The sequence below is a fragment of the Impatiens glandulifera genome, chromosome 2, assembly GCF_907164915.1.
Source record: "Impatiens glandulifera chromosome 2, dImpGla2.1, whole genome shotgun sequence".
In the NCBI taxonomy this organism is placed as follows: Eukaryota; Viridiplantae; Streptophyta; class Magnoliopsida; order Ericales; family Balsaminaceae; genus Impatiens; species Impatiens glandulifera.
The window spans coordinates 20,890,966-20,911,783 of NC_061863.1; the positions used below are offsets into that span (position 1 = coordinate 20,890,966).

Consider the following 20,818-nt stretch of genomic DNA (forward strand, 5'->3'; position numbering starts at 1 on the left):
ATATTGAATTAATTATTAAAATTAAAAATAAAGCAACAGAAGACAAATTAAATAAAATTAATTTCTGAATTAAAATAAATAAATAAAAATCATCAAAACTTAATTTTTTTCGTATGGTCCAATAAAAGATGAAGCCCGGCCCAATTTATGTTTTGTAATTAAAATAGAACGTAAGATTGAACAGTTTATTGGATTATACCCAAAAGTTTAAACTAGGCCATGATCAAAATACTAGTTAGGATGATTGTCTAGCTAAAAAACTTGGTCATAAACTAGGTTATGGTTGAATTTTTTGGTCGAAAACAAGGCAATCACAAAAAAATACTTGGTCGTTGGCTTGTTTTTCTGGCCTTGGGTGTTCCTTAATCATTTTATCGATCGAAAATCATGCCAAAGGTTCCAACTCTCGGTCAGAAACCATGTCACAACCGATCGGACTACTTAAGCCAAAAACACACACTACACCAAGAACATACAATTCCCCAAAACAATCGAAAATCAAAATGTTTTTAATACTCCATGGTTAGTTTATATTACATAAATAACAATCTGTTAGATAAAATCAAACCGGTTCAAATAAACCTAACTTAATAAACCTTCCATGCAGGAACAAGGAACCGGACCGGATAAACAAAAGAACCGGGCTAAGAAAACTAGCCGGTCAAGCTACTAAACCGATCAAGAATACTCGGAACATGACCGCACAAAGAAAGGATCGGCCAAAGCTTAAAACCGGAATCATCAAACAGCTGATCAGCCACAAGGCAGAGGAATAACCGGAAGAAGTCCGGTTACATCACTCATACCAAAAGCCATTCGGCTAAGTCAAGCGGCCGACCAGTACAAGAAGACAATTCGGGTATCTATTGAGAATGATACCAAAGGAACAGACTGAACACTTCCATATCCATGCAAGTCTGAGGAAAGACTGTAGGCTGCAGAAGACAGTACTACCGGATCTTTCCACTTCGGGATAAGTCAGAAAGAAGATCTTCCAAGTACAGACAACTGTCCAACAGACAGTGCCTACATCAAGTAAAAGACAAACCCGACAGTTTTGTCTTACATATCGGAAGAACAGACCGCCAGGTCTAAGACAGAATGCCAGGTCTGAGGTTGACCATCAGGTCTGAGGAAACGACCGCAGGTCTGAATCTCTGAAACACTGAATCACTGCACCTCTGCTCAGCCAATCAGATTCAAGGCAGTGAAATATGACCGTTGGCATATTTCACCTATAAAAGGGGCAGTTGAAGAAGAGTAAATGCGGGACACACAGTGGAATAAGTGAAACGCTGAGAGCATTTACTACAAGTGATAAGATTGTGTTATTCTAAAAAAGCCTAAGTGCTAAAGTTAAAGTGTGTTTTACAATTTCGGTGTAAATTGTAAGAGTGTTATCGAGCAGGAAATAAGTCTCGATCGGATTGTACTTGTATTTCTTAGTGAATATCCTTCTCGCGGTTTCGAGAGGAAGGGGTGACGTAGGAGTTTTATCTCCGAACATCCATAAAATCTGTCTTGTTATTTACTTTCTGCTGGCTCCATTGTCTAACCGACTAACTCAACTACACCGCTCTAAACCGACTCCATACTATCCATACCGAATTTCCAGATTACCGAAACCGACCCACCATTTTCAAATCTCCATCATCCGAAACCGGCCTTGTCCATCAAACAAGTGTGCTGCTTCAACCTGAAAGCAAACCTCTTCCGCGCTTGAACCTGGTTCAAGGGTTTGTGACAGGTTGTGTAGTATTGAAACCCCGGTGTTAATCTCAAACCAGATTAACCACCACCCTTAGAGTGAGAACCGCTAACCGGTCCAACCCCCGGTCCTCCAGCGGCTACCTAGATCCTAACAATTGGTATCAGAGCAGTTAGTTTCAATACTCAAGCAAGCATGTATCAGGATAGGCCTCCAATGCTAGAAGGTGATGACTTTGCCAACTGGAAGGCACGCATGCACCTGCACTTAGTCACGTTGGATGATGAAATGGAGTCCATTCTGGCTGAAGGACCAATATTCATTGATAAAGATAGAAAAGAATGGACGGCTGAAGATAGGAGAAGAAACAACCTGGATAATCATGCTAGAAACCGGATCTCCAACAGTGTGGATAGAAACACATACTGCAAGATTAGAGACTGCCAAACCGTGAAGGAGACATGGAACACGGTTATCCAGATCTTTGAGGGAAATGAAAGAACAAAGGAGAACAAGATAATGGTGGCCACACAGAAGTTTGAGAGCATCAAGATGAAACCAGGAGAAACTATGAAGGAATACAGTGACCGGTTCACTGGTGTGTTAGATGAGTTAGCAACTCTGGGCAAGAAGTATGACAACAAAGAGGTAATTATGAAGGCTTTGAGATCTCTTCCAAGTGCTTGGGACATAAAAACAATGGTAATGAGGGAATCAAAGAGCCTACGTAAGATGAAACTATACGATGTATTCGAAGATCTTAAGGCATATGAGTTCGAAATGAGATCTAGGACTGAAGAAGAAGTCTCGGCCTCAACATCAACCAGAGCACTAATCACATCTACAGAACCAGTTGCACCGGCACCGGTTCCTGCACCCGTACCGATCAGAACCGCCGAACAGTTCACTGAGGATGCCATGGCAATGCTTGCACAGAAGTTTGGGAGGTTCATGAAAAGAAGTCAACCGACAAACAACTACTATGGTGACAAATCCAATGTAAGATGCTATAACTGTAACTGTTTGGGACATTTTAAGTGGGAATGCAGGAAACCGAGGAGGGATACCCAGAAACCGGATTATCAAAATGACATAAACAATTATCAACAAACCGGTGAAGGAAGTGAGGTACCGAAAGCACTGATAGCCGACGATGGAGGAAGTCTATGGGCCCACAGTGACAGTGATGATGAACTCACGTGTCTCATGGCAAATGAGGAACATGTATTTGACTCTCCTTGTGAAGAATTTACTAAAGATGAATTATACAATGCATTGAATGACATGGTAGAAGAATATAAGAACCTACTAACCATGCTACCTAAGCACCTCAACATTAGAACCGATCCCATAATACCCATTCCGACAGAACCAGAGGTACTCATTATAACCGAACCGGAGGTCGTACAACCTGATGATACCTACACTTTAGAAACCGAATTAGATCCTAAGACCGAACAATCTAGTGAACCGGCTAAAGAATTAACCGAGGAAGAAAATGCCCGACTTCAATATAAGATGGCCGCCTATAAGAGATCTAGTGATATAGTAAAGAACATGAATAGACACTACAGACATCCTCGTTGCAAGTTTGGCCTAGGATACACGGAGAATAGCTCCAAAGACCGAAAACCCATAAAGAAAGCAAGGCTCACAATAGGAAATCTTCCCTTTATAAAATTTCTTAAAAGCCCCTGGACCGCTGAAGAAGAGGAGACCGCATACTATAGGGAAGAAAAGCTAAAATACGACTATGTTGGTCCAACCGAATCATGGCTTGACCCCGTGAAAAGAAAAGCCGAAATTCTCAAACATATGAAAGCCTTTCCTAAACCACGTAGGTCAAACCATAGATCACCGAACCGAAGACCATCACCATTCAAGACCTTTGTAGAAAAATCGAGATACACGAGACCGAGTGCCAAAAGGACAGTTAAAACCCTAGCAAAGAAAACCGTCCGGTTTATTAAGGTTTGGGTACCTAAGGGACTAATCGCATGTGGACCCAAGTAAATGTGGGTACCAAATAGTTGTAAATATGCACATTTTGCAGGACCCAAAGAAACGGCTAGGAAGCTCTGAATGGTTCTTGGACAGTGGCTGCTCCAGGCACATGACCGGAAACAGCAATATGCTAACTGACATCAGAGCAGCAACCGGTGCTTTAAATACTTTTGGTGACAACTCAAAAGGTAAAACTGTGGGCAAGGGTAAGATTGTCCATGGTAACCTAACCATTGATAATGTACTTTTAGTTGAAAATCTACGTTTTAACCTACTTAGCATTAGTCAGATGTGTGATGCTGGATACACGGTAGAATTTCTTAAACATGCATGCTTAGTTAAGAACTCTCAAGGTATTGTACTGCTAACCGGAAATAGGATAGGTAACAGTTACAAGGTAGACTGGAAAACTAGAGTAGAATATCCTATATGCATGATAGCTAAGACTGATCAAACTTGGCTGTGGCACAAAAGACTAAACCATTTAAACATGAAAACTTTAAACTACATTCGTGGTAAAAAGCTAGTTGAGGGCATTCCTGATATAGTATTTAACCAGGATAAGGTTTGCTCAGCATGTCAAATGGGTAAACAGACTAGGTCATCTTTTAAGAGTAAAGGAAATATTCAATCTAGCCGATGTTTAGATATTCTTCACATGGATTTATTTGGACCAATTCAGGTTGTTAGCCTAGGAGGTATGCTTTACACCATGGTAGTTATCGATGATTACTCTAGATTTACATGGGTAATATTCTTACCATCTAAACGTGAAACCGTATCAAACCTGATTACACTTCTTAAGCGCCTGCAAAATGAAAAATCAACTCGCATTAATAGCATTCGAAGTGATCGAGGTACCGAATTTACCAACAGTACATTAACTGCATATCTTGATGAATCCGACATTAGACACGAGTTGTCTAGTGCTAGGACTCCTCAACAAAATGGCCTGGCCGAGAGAAGAAACCGGACTCTCAAGGAAGCCGCACGGTCCATGATAGCCGATTCCGGCATTGCTCAGAAATTTTGGGCTGAGGCTATCAACACTGCATGTTATACACAAAACTGGTCTTTAATAAACAGATTTCACAACAAAACACCGTATGAAGTTTATTTTAACAAGGTTCCCAAACTTAAGTACCTCAGGATTTTCGGTTGTAAGTGTTATATACACATAAATGGTAAAACCCAACTCACTGCGTTTGATGCAAAAACCGATACCGGGATCATGCTAGGATACTCAGCAGTAAGTAAAGCATATAGAGTATATAATAATAGAACTGCAACCATGGAGGAAACAATTCACGTTGTTTTCGATGAATCGGTTGAAAGCAATACTGCTTCATGCTTTGATCTACACAACAGATTGGAAAATAACAATATTCACTCTGATAGTGAAGATGAGACTCCGGTCTTCAGGCGGTTTGTCCATGACCAAATGGGCAACATTGAAACCCAGCCGGATCAAGCTGTTCCACAACAGGAAGCTGACACTTCGGTCCAATCCGAGGAAGTCGGTCGGTCTGACAATCTCGTTCAGCCTACCGACATGTCTAGCCTTGATCAAGTAAACGGTAATTTGGTAGACACTCCTGAACTGAATCTCAGAAGAAACAGTAAATATCCTCCTGAGCAAATTATAGGTGACCCTTTAGAACCTGTTCGAAGTAGGGGTCAACTTCTGGAAGGATATTTTAATTCCGCTTTCATATCCCAAATTGAACCGAAAAGAATAGATGAAGCATTGTCAGATCCGGATTGGATCTTGAGAATGCAAGAAGAGCTAAACCAGTTCGAGAGTAGTAAAGTTTGGTACCTAGTCCCTAGACCGAAAGATCAATCGGTCATAGGAACAAGATGGGTATTTAGAAACAAACTCAATGAGGACGGTTTGGTCACGAGAAACAAAGCCAGATTAGTGGCTCAAGGCTACAAACAGGAAGAAGGCATTGATTTTGAAGAGTCATTTGCCCCTGTAGCTAGAATTGAAGCCATTAGGATTTTTCTAGCCTTTGCTGCTTTCAAAAACTTTAAGGTTTTTCAAATGGATGTTAAAAGTGCATTTCTGAACGGTGATCTACGTGAGGAAGTGTATGTTGAACAACCACCCGGTTTCAAAAGCGCCGCATTTCCAAACCATGTATACCGGCTAAATAAAGCTTTATACGGTCTAAAGCAAGCACCTAGAGCCTGGTATGACACACTAACCGCATTTCTATTACAACATGATTTCACCATCGGTTCGGTGGATAAAACATTGTTTAAATTTGAAAAGAAGGAACATATCCTACTTGTTCAAATCTATGTAGATGATATCATTTTTGGCTCAATCGATCCTAAGTTATGTGATAAGTTTTCAAAAATGATGACTGACAAGTTTGAAATGAGTATGATGGGAGAATTAAGTTTCTTCCTAGGTCTTCAGGTTAAACAACTCAAAGAAGGAACATTCATTAGCCAACCTAAATACACCAAGGAGCTACTAAAGAAGTTCGAGATGGACACCTGCTCCTCGGCAGCTACTCCAATGAGCTCATCGATTAAATTAGACAGGGACGATGAGGGCCAATCGGTAGACCAGATTGCATACCGGGGGATGATCGGCTCTCTACTGTACCTGACATCGAGTAGACCGGACATCCTGTTTGCAGTTGGTGTTTGTGGGAGATTCCAAGCAAATCCAAAACAATCTCACTACACACCCGCAAAGAGGATACTGAAGTATCTAAAGGGCACACCTGATGTCGGCCTGTGGTACCCAAAGGACTCATCCTTTAATCTAACAAGTTACTCAGACGCACACTACGCAGGGTGTAAGATTGACAGAAAGAGCATCAGCGGAACATGCCAATTCCTAGGTGACCGACTGGTGTCATGGCACAGCAAGAAACAGACATCGGTGGCCACATCAACCGCGGAGGCTGAATACTTGGCGGCCGGAAGTTGCTGCTCTCAACTCCTCTGGATTCAACAACAAATAAAGGACTTCGGTATTATTGCCGAAGAGTCCCCGATCTTCTGTGACAATACAAGTGCCATTGCGATCACCTACAACCCGGTTCTCCACTCCAGAACCAAGCATATCAACATACGACACCACTTCATCCGGGAACATGTCACGTTGAAGCATATCCGGCTGGAATACGTATCGACCGATCAACAAGTAGCCGATATCTTCACTAAGCCTCTACAGGAAGCTAAGTTCTCTCAATTCAGACTTACTCTCGGCTTAACCGACATTAGCCAGATCCTTACTAAGGATGCTTAAAGGGAAACCGGTTCGGACAGACAAAACCGGTAGTTCCTCTTAAACTGTTGTACTTCAAATTTTCGAGCTACCTATGGAAGAACCGCCCAGTTCATCAGACAGAGTAAACCGACCGGCTACTTGGTGCATGCATCAAATAACCGCATCGGGATGAACAACTGATGACTGACCGGTTCGGAAGCAGGTCATCTTAGATTATTTGAAATTCAAACAGAAGTGAAATAATTATCAGTGTTTATAGATGTCTGTTCTGAAACATTGCCTTTTCAAAGTAAAATGGTCGCGCCTAAAAAGACGTGAAGATCTTTTGATATCTTTCACAGTTCAGGCCTATGACCAACATCCTAGACTGCAAATATACCTATTTCATGCAATATCTCTTATCCTGCAGTTAATAGATATAATCTCATTTAATGCCTGGATAATAGGATAATCCCTAAATTAGTATTTAAGTGAAGTAACCATTCACCACAACACTCACAAGACAAAAGATTATCCTCTCACTAAGACAAAAATGTCTTAGTTTCCCAACATCCTTCAGGTTGACTTTCAATCCTGTTCAAACACAGAGCACTATGAGATTTACAAGATAATCAAATCTCTGGAGGAAACCGGTCTTCAGAACTTCCTACGCGACAAACATACTATCTATCCTAAATCTATTCTAGAGTTCTTCTATCACGCCAGGGTGTTTAGAGGCTCCCCCCACTTTGAAACTCACATTCAATCTAAAGTGGGAGGTATTGTCTTTGATTTCACCGAAAGGGACTTTGCGCGGTGCTTTAGCCTACCAAAGCACGGGATAACGGATCTAGAAGTTCCAGCCGACATAAAAGCCGAGATCTCCATCGCCTTCGCGCGATCTGATGAACCGGTTGAAGATCACGGTACAAAATCACGCTTGAGAGCTGAATATCAGCTCCTCAATGATGTGATCGGTAAAAGCATCTTCGGAAAGGATGTCACGAATACCTACTGTACCTCGAACTTCAACATGATGGCGGCTATAATCACCGGGACACCGGTGAACTGGTCCAGGGTGCTGTTTGACATCCTTATCTGGATGGTTGGCATTCGATTAGTCGGTTTCATCCCCCAACTAAGCTGTCTCCTTGTGGAGCTTGGTGTTCCAACCTGTCCCGGAGAAGGTTTGAACCAAGCCCAGGTGCTGACTAAAGAAGTAACCGACTCCTTTTATGAGCGGTTCGAGAGAGCTTGGAGGAGGAGAAACCGCCCCAATGGTGTCGTCAACTCTTATGCACACTAAGTCACTCCTTCTTGCACCCGGTCGTTTTGCTTCATGCACCGGGTGTATCTTTATCCAACCTATGATTGATCGTTTCGGCCTGATCTACATCCTCTTCGGTTTCACTTATGTTTCTTTTGATCTCATGTTTTCTTCACTATTATCCATGCCTGTTCGGCACTATCCTATGTTATTTTCGGTTTCAACTAATTAATCTTGGTTATGATTAGTGCATTCAATGAAAAAGGAATCCCTAATTAATGAGTTAACCCCCAACCACTTGAATATTTAATATCCAACTAATCTGGTTACTTCTCAACTAACACCTACCTCGGGCTCCGCAATCTGCCTCTTCCCCATGCACCTGGGAAACATAAAGATTCTTTTGCTTAATAAAACAAAACTAACAATCAAAGCTTATGTTTTCCCTCCAAAACCGACCCTATATAAGGTGCCATCCTCTAATCAACTTACCTCATACGAAAGCACAAGAACACTTCTAAGATATTTTGAATTCCATCTCTCTCAATACCGAAATCATGCCGAGCCGAACTTTGGGTAACTTCTTAAGCATTGACTTCAACTCTTGCATGGAAGAGATGGACGGTAATCCTGAACAGAAGTTAATGTTTCACTCTCTCACTGAAACCGGTCTTCAACATTTTCTTGAAGAGGCCGGTCCAATTCTCCTAGAAGATGTCAAGGCCTTCTTTCGAAGCGCCTGCATCAGGGGAAAGTATATCGTCTCTACCGTCAGAGACCACACATTCTGGATTGATGAGGTTGAATTTGCCTCACTATTCGATCTACCTACTGAAGGATTCTCTGACTTTCCAACCATAGAGGACCTAGCGGGATTTGAACTCGCCCAATACCTATCGGCCACCCCTTCTCCGGTGGAACACTATGGGCCAAAAACCCAGCTTGCTAGTCACGGTCAACTACTTCTCGAAATCGTGACCCGTTCGATCCTGTGTCAATCGTCGAATCAACGGTATTCTAGAAATACCTACAACATTATGACCCACATTCTTTGCGAATCGGCCATCAACTGGTCAATGGTCATTCTCGAAAACCTCAAGAATATGGTACTGACCAAGAGAGGTCTCGGTTATGCACCGCATATCAGTAAGCTGATTCTTGGGTACCGGCCAGAGTTTGGACCAGGGACACCGGTCTCCTCCTCGAACATCCTCGACAAGGATTCGGCAATAGACCGAATTTCTAGAATGTCTTTTTCATAGGCTGTACTTTCCATTATTTATGTATGCCTATACAGAATTTTCTGTCGGTTTTCTTTATGCAATATTTCTTGAACTCAATCTCATTTCGGTTTAAATGAGCGTGTCCTCTTAATTCCTTGAACATTTATCTAAGTAACCGGTTAAAATCTTCAAACTATAACCGCGTTCTTATCCGGTCACATAAAATTGCTTAAAATAAATTGCAAACACTCTGATTACTCAAAATAATCGGTTAGACTTAGAAACCGCACCATCAATCTCGATTTCAAAAAGGAAAGTGCGTCATTAATGAAGGCTTTGGAGGGAAACCTCCCGCCCAAAACTGCCGCCCCTTGGTTTGGCGCCCTCTGTTTGGCGCCCATTCTCTCCCGCCCATGGTTTGCCGCTTCTTTCAATTTGGAGGGAAAATTCCCGCCCAATATTGATGGGACGGTTGGGCTTCCAAACCGCATCTATAAAAGGGACTCTCGGTCATTTTATTTCATTCTCACGCGAATCTGCTTTCTCTCTCTAAGCTATCTAACTCTCTGAAGCGGTTATCTCTCAAACTCTTTCAAATTCTAAGATGGGGCGTGGTTCGGCTTTGTTTAGACACCTATCTCAGGTGGATTTCGAGGAAATCCGGTTGAAAGGCACGTCTGAGGCAAAGGAGGTTCTTGACCGGATAGTCAAAACCGGTCTGGAATATTTCCTTGGCGGTCCTCATGTTATATACAAAGATGCGGTCGAAGAATTCTTCAAAACCGCAACCATCTCCAACGAGAAAATCACCGCGACTGTATGCGGTTCTGAAATAGAGCTCACCGAGGCATCGGTGGCAGAGAGCCTGTGCCTTCCGACAACCGGCCAGGATGCAACGGCAGACATAGAGCAGAAAACCTTTGAGGCGGCTTTCCAGATCCTATCGGCAACTAAAGAGCCGATCAAAGTATCCGGCAGCAAACAAATGTTGAAGCTGGAGTATATCCCAATATGTGACATCTTCGCAAGGGCGATTCTGGCGAGGGGAGGAAACTTCAGCAACCTCACAAAGGACAAAATCAGGATGTTGATCGGCCTGATAGAGGGAAGAAAGATCAACTGGGCAAAAGCGGTGTTCATCAACCTAATGGATATGGTGAAACCGGATTCAAACCGGTCGTGGGGATACGCCGTTCCTCTCGGTAAGATCTTCCTTCACCACAATATCGACATCGGTCCCGGCGTCGTGGTCGCAAATCGATGCCTCATCAGATCGAGCAATTCTTAGAAAGGAAACAGCCGGCTCCCGGTTCCACAGGTGGCCGAAAGAAGAAAGCCGACAAGAAAGCGGCCCCAGCCAAAGCAAAGGCTGAAAGTAAAAGAAAGGAGACAGTAACTTTCTCGGAACCGCCGCAACAAACCGAGGATGAGGAGTCGGCTTCCTTCTCTGAGAGAACTGACACGGAGAAGACCGAGGATGATAGATCGGTCAATGAAGACGACCATTCGGCCCAGAGCCCCAATGATGCCGGACCTAACACCAACCCTGAGACCACCGAGGGTGGAGAAGAGGGTGGAGAAGAGGTTGATAAAGAAGCCGATGATGAAGGCGGCGACAAAGAGAAGGAGGAGGCCGAAGAAGCAGAGGCCGATAGGATATCTCTGAAACTCCTTCAGGGCGTCAAAAAGCGAGCCGAGTCAATTGAAGAATTATACCTAGAATGGCACGACCACCGGTACGGCACACCGTATAGAGAAATCCTACCGGGCCACACAGACTTGGAGTGCCTTCACAGATTGGAGGAAGTGGAGGACTTAATCATGAATCTTACAAACTCCAACACACTTCAAGAGGTATTACACCGAACCTGCCTCTTAAAACCGAAAGTCCAACTACGGAAGCTAACAACACGCATCCGAAAAATTACGGAGGAGCTCAAAACGATCGGACCGGAAGATACCTTAGCACCGCGGGTGTTAGAAAGGCTTGAAAAAGCCAAAGGGGAACTTACTCAAGAAATCGAACGGCCAGAGGCAATATGCAGCCGAATGAAAATACCGGTTTATACTGCTCCCCGGATTGATACGTCTCCGGATCACTGTCCAACACCTCCAAGGGAGAATGCGGCATCCAAAGATTCCGATGAAAGAGCCGATCCTAATCTCACCGGGCAATCACCTCCTCCACAACCGGAAGTCTCCGCATCAGACTTCACAAAGGAGTGGGTTGAGGGCCATCTCCAAAGGCTTGAAGACTCAACCGCAAAACGGATTGATAACCGCATTCAAGAGTTTGAAGACTCCGCGGTTCATCCTTTCAAGGATAGAGTCCAAAGAATCACTGGCTCGGCACTCAAGTTCTCCGACACCACATGGTTTCTCTTGAATTCCAATCGGGACCGAATCTCAGAAGTCGACGAAGATCTGCAGGAAGAGGCGGCTCTGCGCGGTAAATATGTCAAGCGAACCGAAATTTTGGACGATTTGACCTCCGAGTTGAAGGGAGACTTCGACCGGCTTGAAAGAGAGACCGATCAACGACTGACAACGATGGAGGATGACCTGGTTGACACAACACTTAAACGGGTCTCCGAACTCGAGAAGAAAAATGTAGGTCTCGAGTCCGAACTGAAAGCGCTTTCCGAATAGGTTGCCGAATTGCTAAGGGTAAAGATGAACGCGGACGCCGCGGCGGTAGCGGCTGATGCTGAAACGGCTAAAAGGGTCCAGGATGCGCTGGATGCCGAAGCAAGTAAAGAGAAAGAGGCACCACGTTCATCTCAACTTACCGAAAAGGAAGAGGAAGCCGCGCGGATTAAAAGGGCAGAGGCCATATTCCCAGGACTTACAAAGAAAGCAGCCGCTCAAGCTGCGGAGGATGCTGAGCGGTTGGAAAGGCAAACACGGAGGCTGGAAGGCTTCGCAGCCGAAAACAAGAAGAAAAAGGCGACCGCCTCCGCTTCAGCGCCGAAAAAGCAAATGAGGGAGGCCCTAAGAAAGTTCAAATAGCCGACCTACTCAACGAGGTCACTGAAACGGTCATCACGAGTACATCGCAGCAGGCCGACCAAGTCGAAGAGGAAGTCGAAGAACAATTGCAGTCCCGGTCTACAAGACAACGACCCTCCGAACCGACCAGTCGACAGCAACCGAAGAAGAAAAAGAGCATATATGACTTCTCGGACTCGGAATAGGGGCTCTCTTTCCTTTACTTATCTTAGTGTTTTTACATATTATGTTTTTTTCGGTTATCTATACTATATATAAAGCTATTTTTGAAACCGGCCATCTCTTGCATCTCTACTTAGTTTTGATAATTTTAAATAAAATAATCAAAAAGGGAGAAATTGATAAGATAAAAGATAAAGACTCTTCCAAAATTTTTCTCAAAATTTTTCGGAAAATTCTCCTAAGTCAGTTTCAAAAATCCGGACAAACAAAACAACCGGCCTACGGTTGCAAACTTACATGATTTTGATAATTTTAAATAAAATAATCAAAAAGGGAGAAATTGTTAGATAAAATCAGACAGGTTCAAATAAACCTAACTTAATAAACCTTCCATGCAGGAACAAGGAACCGGACCGGATAAACAAAAGAACCGGCTAAGAAAACTAGTCGGTCAAGCTACTAAACCGATCAAGAATACTCGGAACATGACCGCACAAAGAAATGATCGGCCAAAGCTTAAAACCGGAATCATCAAACAGTCGATCAGCCACAAGGCAGAGGAATAACCGGAAGAAGTCCGGTTACATCACTCATACCAAAAGCCATTCGGCTAAGTCAAGCGGCCGACCAGTACAAGAAGACAATTCGGGTATCTATTGAGAATGATACCAAAGGAACAGACTGAACACTTCTATATCCATGCAAATCTGAGGAAAGACTGTAGGCTGCAGAAGACAGTACTACCGGATCTTTCCACTTCGGGATAAGTCAGAAAGAAGATCTTCCAAGTACAGACAACTGTCCAACAGACAGTGCCTACATCAAGTAAAAGACAAACCCGACAGGTTTGTCTTACATACCGGAAGAACAGACCGCCAGGTCTGAGACAGAATGCCAGGTCTGAGGTTGACCATCAGGTCTGAGGAAACGACCGCAGGTCTGAATCTATGAAACACTGAATCACTGCACCTCTGCTCAGCCAATCAAATTCAAGGCAGTGAAATATGACCGTTGGCATATTTCACCTATAAAAGGGGCAGTTGAAGAAGAGTAAATGCGGGACACACAGTGGAATAAGTGAAACGTTGAGAGCATTTACTACAAGTGATAAGATTGTGTTATTCTAAGAAATCCTAAGTGCTAAAGTTAAAGTGTGTTTTACAATTTCGGTGTAAATTGTAAGAGTGTTATCGAGCAGGAAATAAGTCTCGATCGGATTGTACTTGTATTTCTTAGTGAATATCCTTCTCGCGGTTTCGAGAGGAAGGGGTGACGTAGGAGTTTTATCTCCGAACATCCATAAAATCTGTCTTGTTATTTACTTTCTGCCGGCTCCATTGTCTAACCGACTAACTCAACTACACCGCTCTAAACCGACTCCATACTATCCATACCGAATTTCTAGATTACCGAAACCGACCCACCATTTACAAATCTCCATCATCCGAAACCGGCCTTGTCCATCAAACAAGTGTGCTGCTTCAACCTGAAAGCAAACCTCTTCCGCGCTTGAACCTGGTTCAAGGGTTTGTGACAGGTTGTGTAGTATTGAAACCCCGGTGTTAATCTCTAACCGGATTAACCACCACCCTTAGAGTGAGAACCGCTAACCGGTCCAACCCCCGGTCCTCCAGCGGCTACCTAGATCCTAACACAATCCATCATCAAAATCATATTCATAACATCAATCATTAATTAAAATAAAATAAAATCACGTATTTTACTTAAATAATTTTTTTAATTAGATATGAATGATGTTTTTAGGGACAGTAAACTGCTCAATTATTTAATATACAAAAATACAAATTTCCTTAAGCCTTGTCATAGAACAAGAGCTTAAAACATGATATTGTCAAATTAAAACCGGGTAGTTAATTTGGAAATTTTTAATTTAAGTTGAATTACTGATTTTAGCTGTACTTTAATTTTGAATAAAATCCAATCAATTCAACAATCACACAATCATAATACCAGTTATCATACATATCAACTCGTTGGATGAAGTGTGGATAGAAATTTTGTCATTGCTCAACTCGCTTGACACGGTGCTCAATTGAATATAGGAGGAATTTCTAAATTGATGTATTCACGTGTCCTCTTGAGTTGAGTAAGTAAAGCTTCTCTGACTTTTAAAGTCGGTGCTCCTTCGATTCTCTTTTCCGTGTTCTTTCTTGTTTACACTTGTCTTTGTAAGGTGCAGTTTTCATGAAAGTCACTCATACTATTTATCTTCTAGTAATGTTTATGTTAGTCTTGATTTTCTCTTTCCTTTTATCTGTGCATATTCTTTGATATGATATTTCAACAAATTTCTTAGTTTCTTCCGTTCTGTTCACCAATCATCAGCAAATGTGGGCTTAGTATAGATCGGTTTGTCATCGTTATCTTCTCAGATTTTTATAACAGTTATTGTTGATCCTATATTTTTATACCATTATTTTATAATTTTAAAATAATCTCAAGCTAACAAATTATTTTAGAATATATATCTATACGGACAAATTGCACGAAGTTAAAATAAACAATTGATTTAAATAGTCTTATCTAGCGAATAACGAATTAATTATTAAAAATAAAAACAAAAACATACAAGACAATATAGAGTTATTTCTTTGAAATTATATCTCCGAGTTAAAAATGTGAAATCGAGAATTATAAATTACAATAGCTTGAATTTAATTATAATTAAAATTTTAATTCCAATTATAATTATTAATCTTAAACTCTCTACCAAACATATGAATTAAAATTGGACCCCAATTTCAATTGCATAATTACAAAACACACATATTATTATTATTTTTAAAAGAATGCAACAAAACTCATTAACATTAATTTCATTAATAATTATGATTCGATGTTGTCATTGATTTTAGTTATTGCTTTATATAGTGTCAATGTTTGGTTAATCTTGTAATATTATGTTTTTATTACGAGACCTTTAATTAGTAAAAGTTTTATTCATTGAAGAGTAACAGTGTCCATACTAATTGTATCTAGCATCATTAGATATATTGACATCAATATTCCTTATTAATATTGCTAATCATGGTCAAATGTTTTTTAAATCCATTAAAAGTTCTATTAAAAATTACTAATTTTTTGTCTAACAGATTATTTTCTTAAAACTAATATATATATATATATATGAATCGAATGTCGAATTAATTGTTAAAAATAAAAATACAACGGACAAATTAAATAAAATTAATTTTTTAACTTTAATACATAAAAAATTTCAAAACTTAATTTTTTTATTTTAAGTTACAGAGCTTAATAAAAGATGAAATCCTGCCTGAATCAAGTTTTATTTCCAAATTAAAATACAACTACAGATTGGCCAAACATTTGTTGGATTAGAGTCTAAATATTGGAGACTTTTGGTATCGTTTGGATGATTGTTTAAAACAACTGCATATATATGTAAATATTTTGACATTTTAATAACAAAAATAATATGTTTATAAATCAATGGTGGTTTATAAACAGTTATGTTATAAATAATATTGTTATTTTTAGGAGTTTATCATGAATGAAATGTAATTAAAATAAGTTAAAAGTATTTTTTGTCTTAAATTTATATGTCTTATTTAAATTAATCACAAATTCTAAAATCAATCTAAGTTCACGAACTTTAAAATATAATCAATTCATTACAGGAACTTATAAAATCAAACAAAATATACTAAATTAATATTAAAAATAATATGAACTGAGATTATTAAACTACTCTAACTTATTATTTCTATTATCATCCCTAATAAATTTGATCATTATAATATATCAAATATCAAGTATTATTTATTATCAAGCTTGTAATAGAAATATAATACTATAAATCTTGAAATGTAATATATATATTATCTAAAATGTAAATAAAAAATTATAAAGATTTTAAAATTTCTTTTATCTATTATTAAAATTAAAATTATTAAATTTATTAAAATATTAATTAAATGTTTATATCCAATTTTTTTAGCGTTCACCATCGTAAAAAAATATTCACGTGCTCAATTAATACATCAGGAGTTCCTAAATTGATGCAGTCACGTTTGTCTTAGTTAGTAAATTGTCTCAGACTTTTAACCCTCATGCTCATTCGGTTCTCTTTTCCGCGTAATTTCTTGCTTTCACTTGTCTTTCTAAGGGTGAAACTTTCATGAACGTCGCTCGTACTATTTATAATCCAATTTTCTCGAGCATTCACTAGGAAAATGTTCAAGACTTAACCATTGTCTATCATATGCAAATTGTTTTTCTTTCCATACTCACCGAAATATATATAAATCGTTTTGACATGGCCCATACTAAACTAAACGTAGACATGTTTGAAAGTAAATTGTCTCTGACTTTTAGCGTCGGTGCTCATTCGGTTCTCTTTTCCGCGTACTTTCTTGCTTCCACTTGTCTTTCTAAGGGTATCTTTCGAGTAATGTTTATGTTAGCCCCAACTTTCTCTTTTCTTTTATCTATGCCTTGTCCTTGATATGGTTTTCCAACAACCTTCTTAGTTTCTTTATTTTGGTCCACCAATCATCAATAAATGTGGACTTAATCTAAATCGGCTTGTCATCATTATCTTCTCATATTTTTGTAACAATATTACTGACACTCTATTTTTACACCCCAATTTTATAATTTTAAAATAATTTTGAGTTAACAAGTTATTTCAAAAGATATATATCTATACAGCCAATTGCATGAGGTTAAAATAAATAAATGATTTAAATTGTTCTCGTATATATTAGATATCGAATTAATTATTATATAATGTTTTCAAAATATAATCATTCAATCTAGTTAGCATTCTCTTTTTATATATATATATTAAATTCAAAAGGTAAGCTAGTCACAAGGAGAATCTGGCCAACCCGCTGTCCAATTAAACTCAGGCAATAGGTCAATATGCGGAGGGAAAAGGGCATCGTCATGGGCCTAGGTTGGTTTATACTTTTAGGTAGAAACTATTTTTTATCCATTTTAGCCCTTATAACAAATTTAAAAAATAAAAGAAAAAATTCTGAAAAAACAAAAATAAATAAATATTTTTAAATAAAAATAATATATATATATATATATTTATCTCACGCCCTTGTTTGAATTTGAATTTCTAACTCGTCTTTATCTGTAATTTTTGGATTTATTTGTTAGAGGTATATATATATATAATAAATGTTTATCCATTTTAGCCCTTATCACAAATTTAACAAATGTTTAGATATTCTTTTTAGTTACTAAAAATGAATAAATAAATATTTTTCAACTAAATAAGAAATATATAATGTATATATACCTAATTTCTTTGTTTGAATTTTAATTTCTAATATTGGTTTTTTACCCTTTTCATGAATTTTTTGATTAATTTGTTAGAGGTCATATATAACACACCCTCGTTTATTCATTTTTAGTAGCTAAAATCAATATCCAAACATTTAAATTGAACTATTATATTTTTAACAATATCAAACTCTAAACCCTACACTAACTGGTGGTGGCCGAAGAACTTGATAAATCACCATTATTACATCTAGCTAGTCTAGAAAGAAAATGAAAGACTTCTTGAGGATCTCTAAGAGAGTACAATGCGGTTGTCTCCTTAGCCTTTGAAGTGACTACTATAGGAAATCCACAATTTATACTTCTTAAAACCTGCATAAAAAAAAATTCATATATTAACAAATTATCTTTATTTATTTAGACAAAAAAATATTAATAATTACCGTGAATGCATCTTCATCGGTTCGGTCATCTCCAATATATATAGGGATTAAATCTTTGTTGGAGATGTCCTTAAACGTCTCCAATAAGTATTTAAGGGCATCGCCCTTATCCCACTTTATGGAGGGCCTTATCTCAGTCACTTTTATTCCGCCAGTTGTGTGAAACATTGGCCAATTTTTTAGTATTGATTGCACTCTGTTCTGTAGAGTGCTAAGATCCTGTAATATTTTTAACCAAATTTTAGTTTTGAGTATATTATACAAATAATTTTTCAAAACATAAGAATTTTACCTTTTCATTAACGTGTCGGTAGTGGATAGAGAGACAATATCTATTGTCTTCTATTAATGAACCGGGTATATCTTTCATCCCCTCCTCCATTTGAGCTTTTATCTGAAATTTAAATAATTTAAGTTTACTCAAAATCACTTGTAAAATTTACAATTTTTACGTACAGCTTTAATGGAAGGAAGATATTCTTTAGCCGGTCGGAAAATTATATACTCATTTCCCTACACAATAAAATCATAACAAAAATTAAAAACATATTTATTCAAAATAATAATCACAAGTATAGTTTAAGCCATCTTAATAAATGAGTAAACATTTTCATCAGTTTTATTTGATCTATATTTTCCACTATAAGAATTATTTTTCATAGGTGGACCTATAATGTCCATGCCATGACTCCCCGCGTAGTATATCTCTTCTAACTTAACAAAGTTAGACACCTGTATGATATATATAAATGACAATATGTTAAAATTCTCCGACCTTTAATTAAAATTATTGTTAAATGAAAATGTACTCACTTTCTGCCTACTTCTCCCACTAATAATGGCAGTTGGGAATCTTTTAGCAACTTCTCTCACAGCGACACGCATCTGTATTTGTATATATATATATTAAAATATGATTCAATGTTATTTACAAATAAGTGACAATTATTAAAATTTAAATATTATAAAATAAATATAATTTACTTCCTCGGACATAAACGCCCGATCAGGGTCATTTACTATGGGTGAAAGCGTTCCGTCGTAATCCAGAAATACAGCAAACCGTTTGCCTTTTGTCGAACTCAAAATATCAGTAAAACGCTCTAGAGCTGAAGGGTGTTTACTCAGCCACAAATTATAATCGGAATCAATTGCATTTTGTCCATGTTGCTCAGCAACGAATTTATTACCGAGTAATTGATTAAACCTTTTCATTGTTTATCTGTACAAAATATAGACTTCAATATGAGAAACAAAATATATGATAAATGGATTTGAAAGAAACGTAAAAAAAAGAATTAGAATTCAAATTTTGAATAATAAAATTATTAAGCATACCTTAAAAAAAAAATTAAAAAAGAAAAGGAGAGAATATATATATATATATATATATATATATATATATATATATATATAATTACACATTATTAATTATCTAATAAAATTTAATTATTTAATTTAAATAATTGAAAGTCATATTTAATTAAATAAAAGTATATATTAGAAAAGTTTTGTGTTATATTTAATAAAAAAAAAAATTGTATAATATAGAATTACATATTATAAGGAATGATTATTTTAATTATATGATATTTATAATTATAAATTTAATAGTTTTATATAAATATATAATTAAAATTTAATATAGTGTATATTAATTATTAAATTATATAACAAAAATGTAATTAATAATTGAATATTACAAGTTTAAAATAAAAATAAAAGTATAATTATTATTTTTTATTTGCAGAAATATATCTTTATTTATTTATTTGAGTTACTAACTAACAATAATAAGAAGATGGTTTAGGGAATAATTGAATTGAAATTTGTATTAATTTATGTATGGCCGGTTTGTTTGTTTGTTTTAGAGAGTAATTAAGTTAGAATTAAAATTAATTACTATGGAATTCATGAAACATATACATTTTTTCTTCAATCTTAACTATTAATTATTAATATAACTTACTAGGCGGTAGAAGTGTGCTGCTGAATCCCGAGAGCTGAGAGGAGTGAGGATGAGAGAAAGTGTATGTGTGTGTGAGGACTAAGGAGAGAGCTGAGAGTAGTGAGTAAGAGAGAGCGGGGGGAGATACCTATTTATAGATGAGATGAGATGAGGATTGAGAGCATTATCTCAATATTATTGATACCAAATTATTTTGGTTTGAGAACATTTGACTGGTAAAAGAAAAGAATTGATGCATGTTTGATTAAGAGAAAAGAAGGTTAAAATAGATTGATTGTAAATATGATGCGAATTACATGTATGTATGTATAAGACAAAAAATCAAATTATATGAACTGGCGAAGAATAAATAAAAAAGCTATTATGAATGACAGACAGACAGACAGACATCCATCCATTCATTCTTGAAGGAATTGTTCTGTTCCGTTGTTGTTCTTCTTGAAGATGTTCTTGAAGACGATGATGGGGCTGCACCTAATTAATTAAGGGAATAGAGTATAGGGTAAATAGCCCGTCCGTCGGGG

At 37.9% G+C, this 20,818-nt stretch overlaps 1 protein-coding gene across 1 annotated transcript; it reads right to left on the minus strand.

Moving 5' to 3' along the window:
• Positions 1-18,086: 18,086 nt before the first annotated feature.
• LOC124924488 (probable trehalose-phosphate phosphatase 2) lies at positions 18,087-19,540 on the minus strand. Its single transcript, XM_047464519.1, has 7 exons — positions 19,310-19,540; positions 19,139-19,210; positions 18,932-19,057; positions 18,782-18,838; positions 18,618-18,719; positions 18,326-18,544; positions 18,087-18,254 (listed from the first exon to the last, which is right to left on the minus strand). Exons 1-7 carry the CDS (start codon positions 19,538-19,540, stop codon positions 18,087-18,089), a joined length of 975 nt encoding a protein of 324 aa, XP_047320475.1.
• Positions 19,541-20,818: the final 1,278 nt, after the last annotated feature.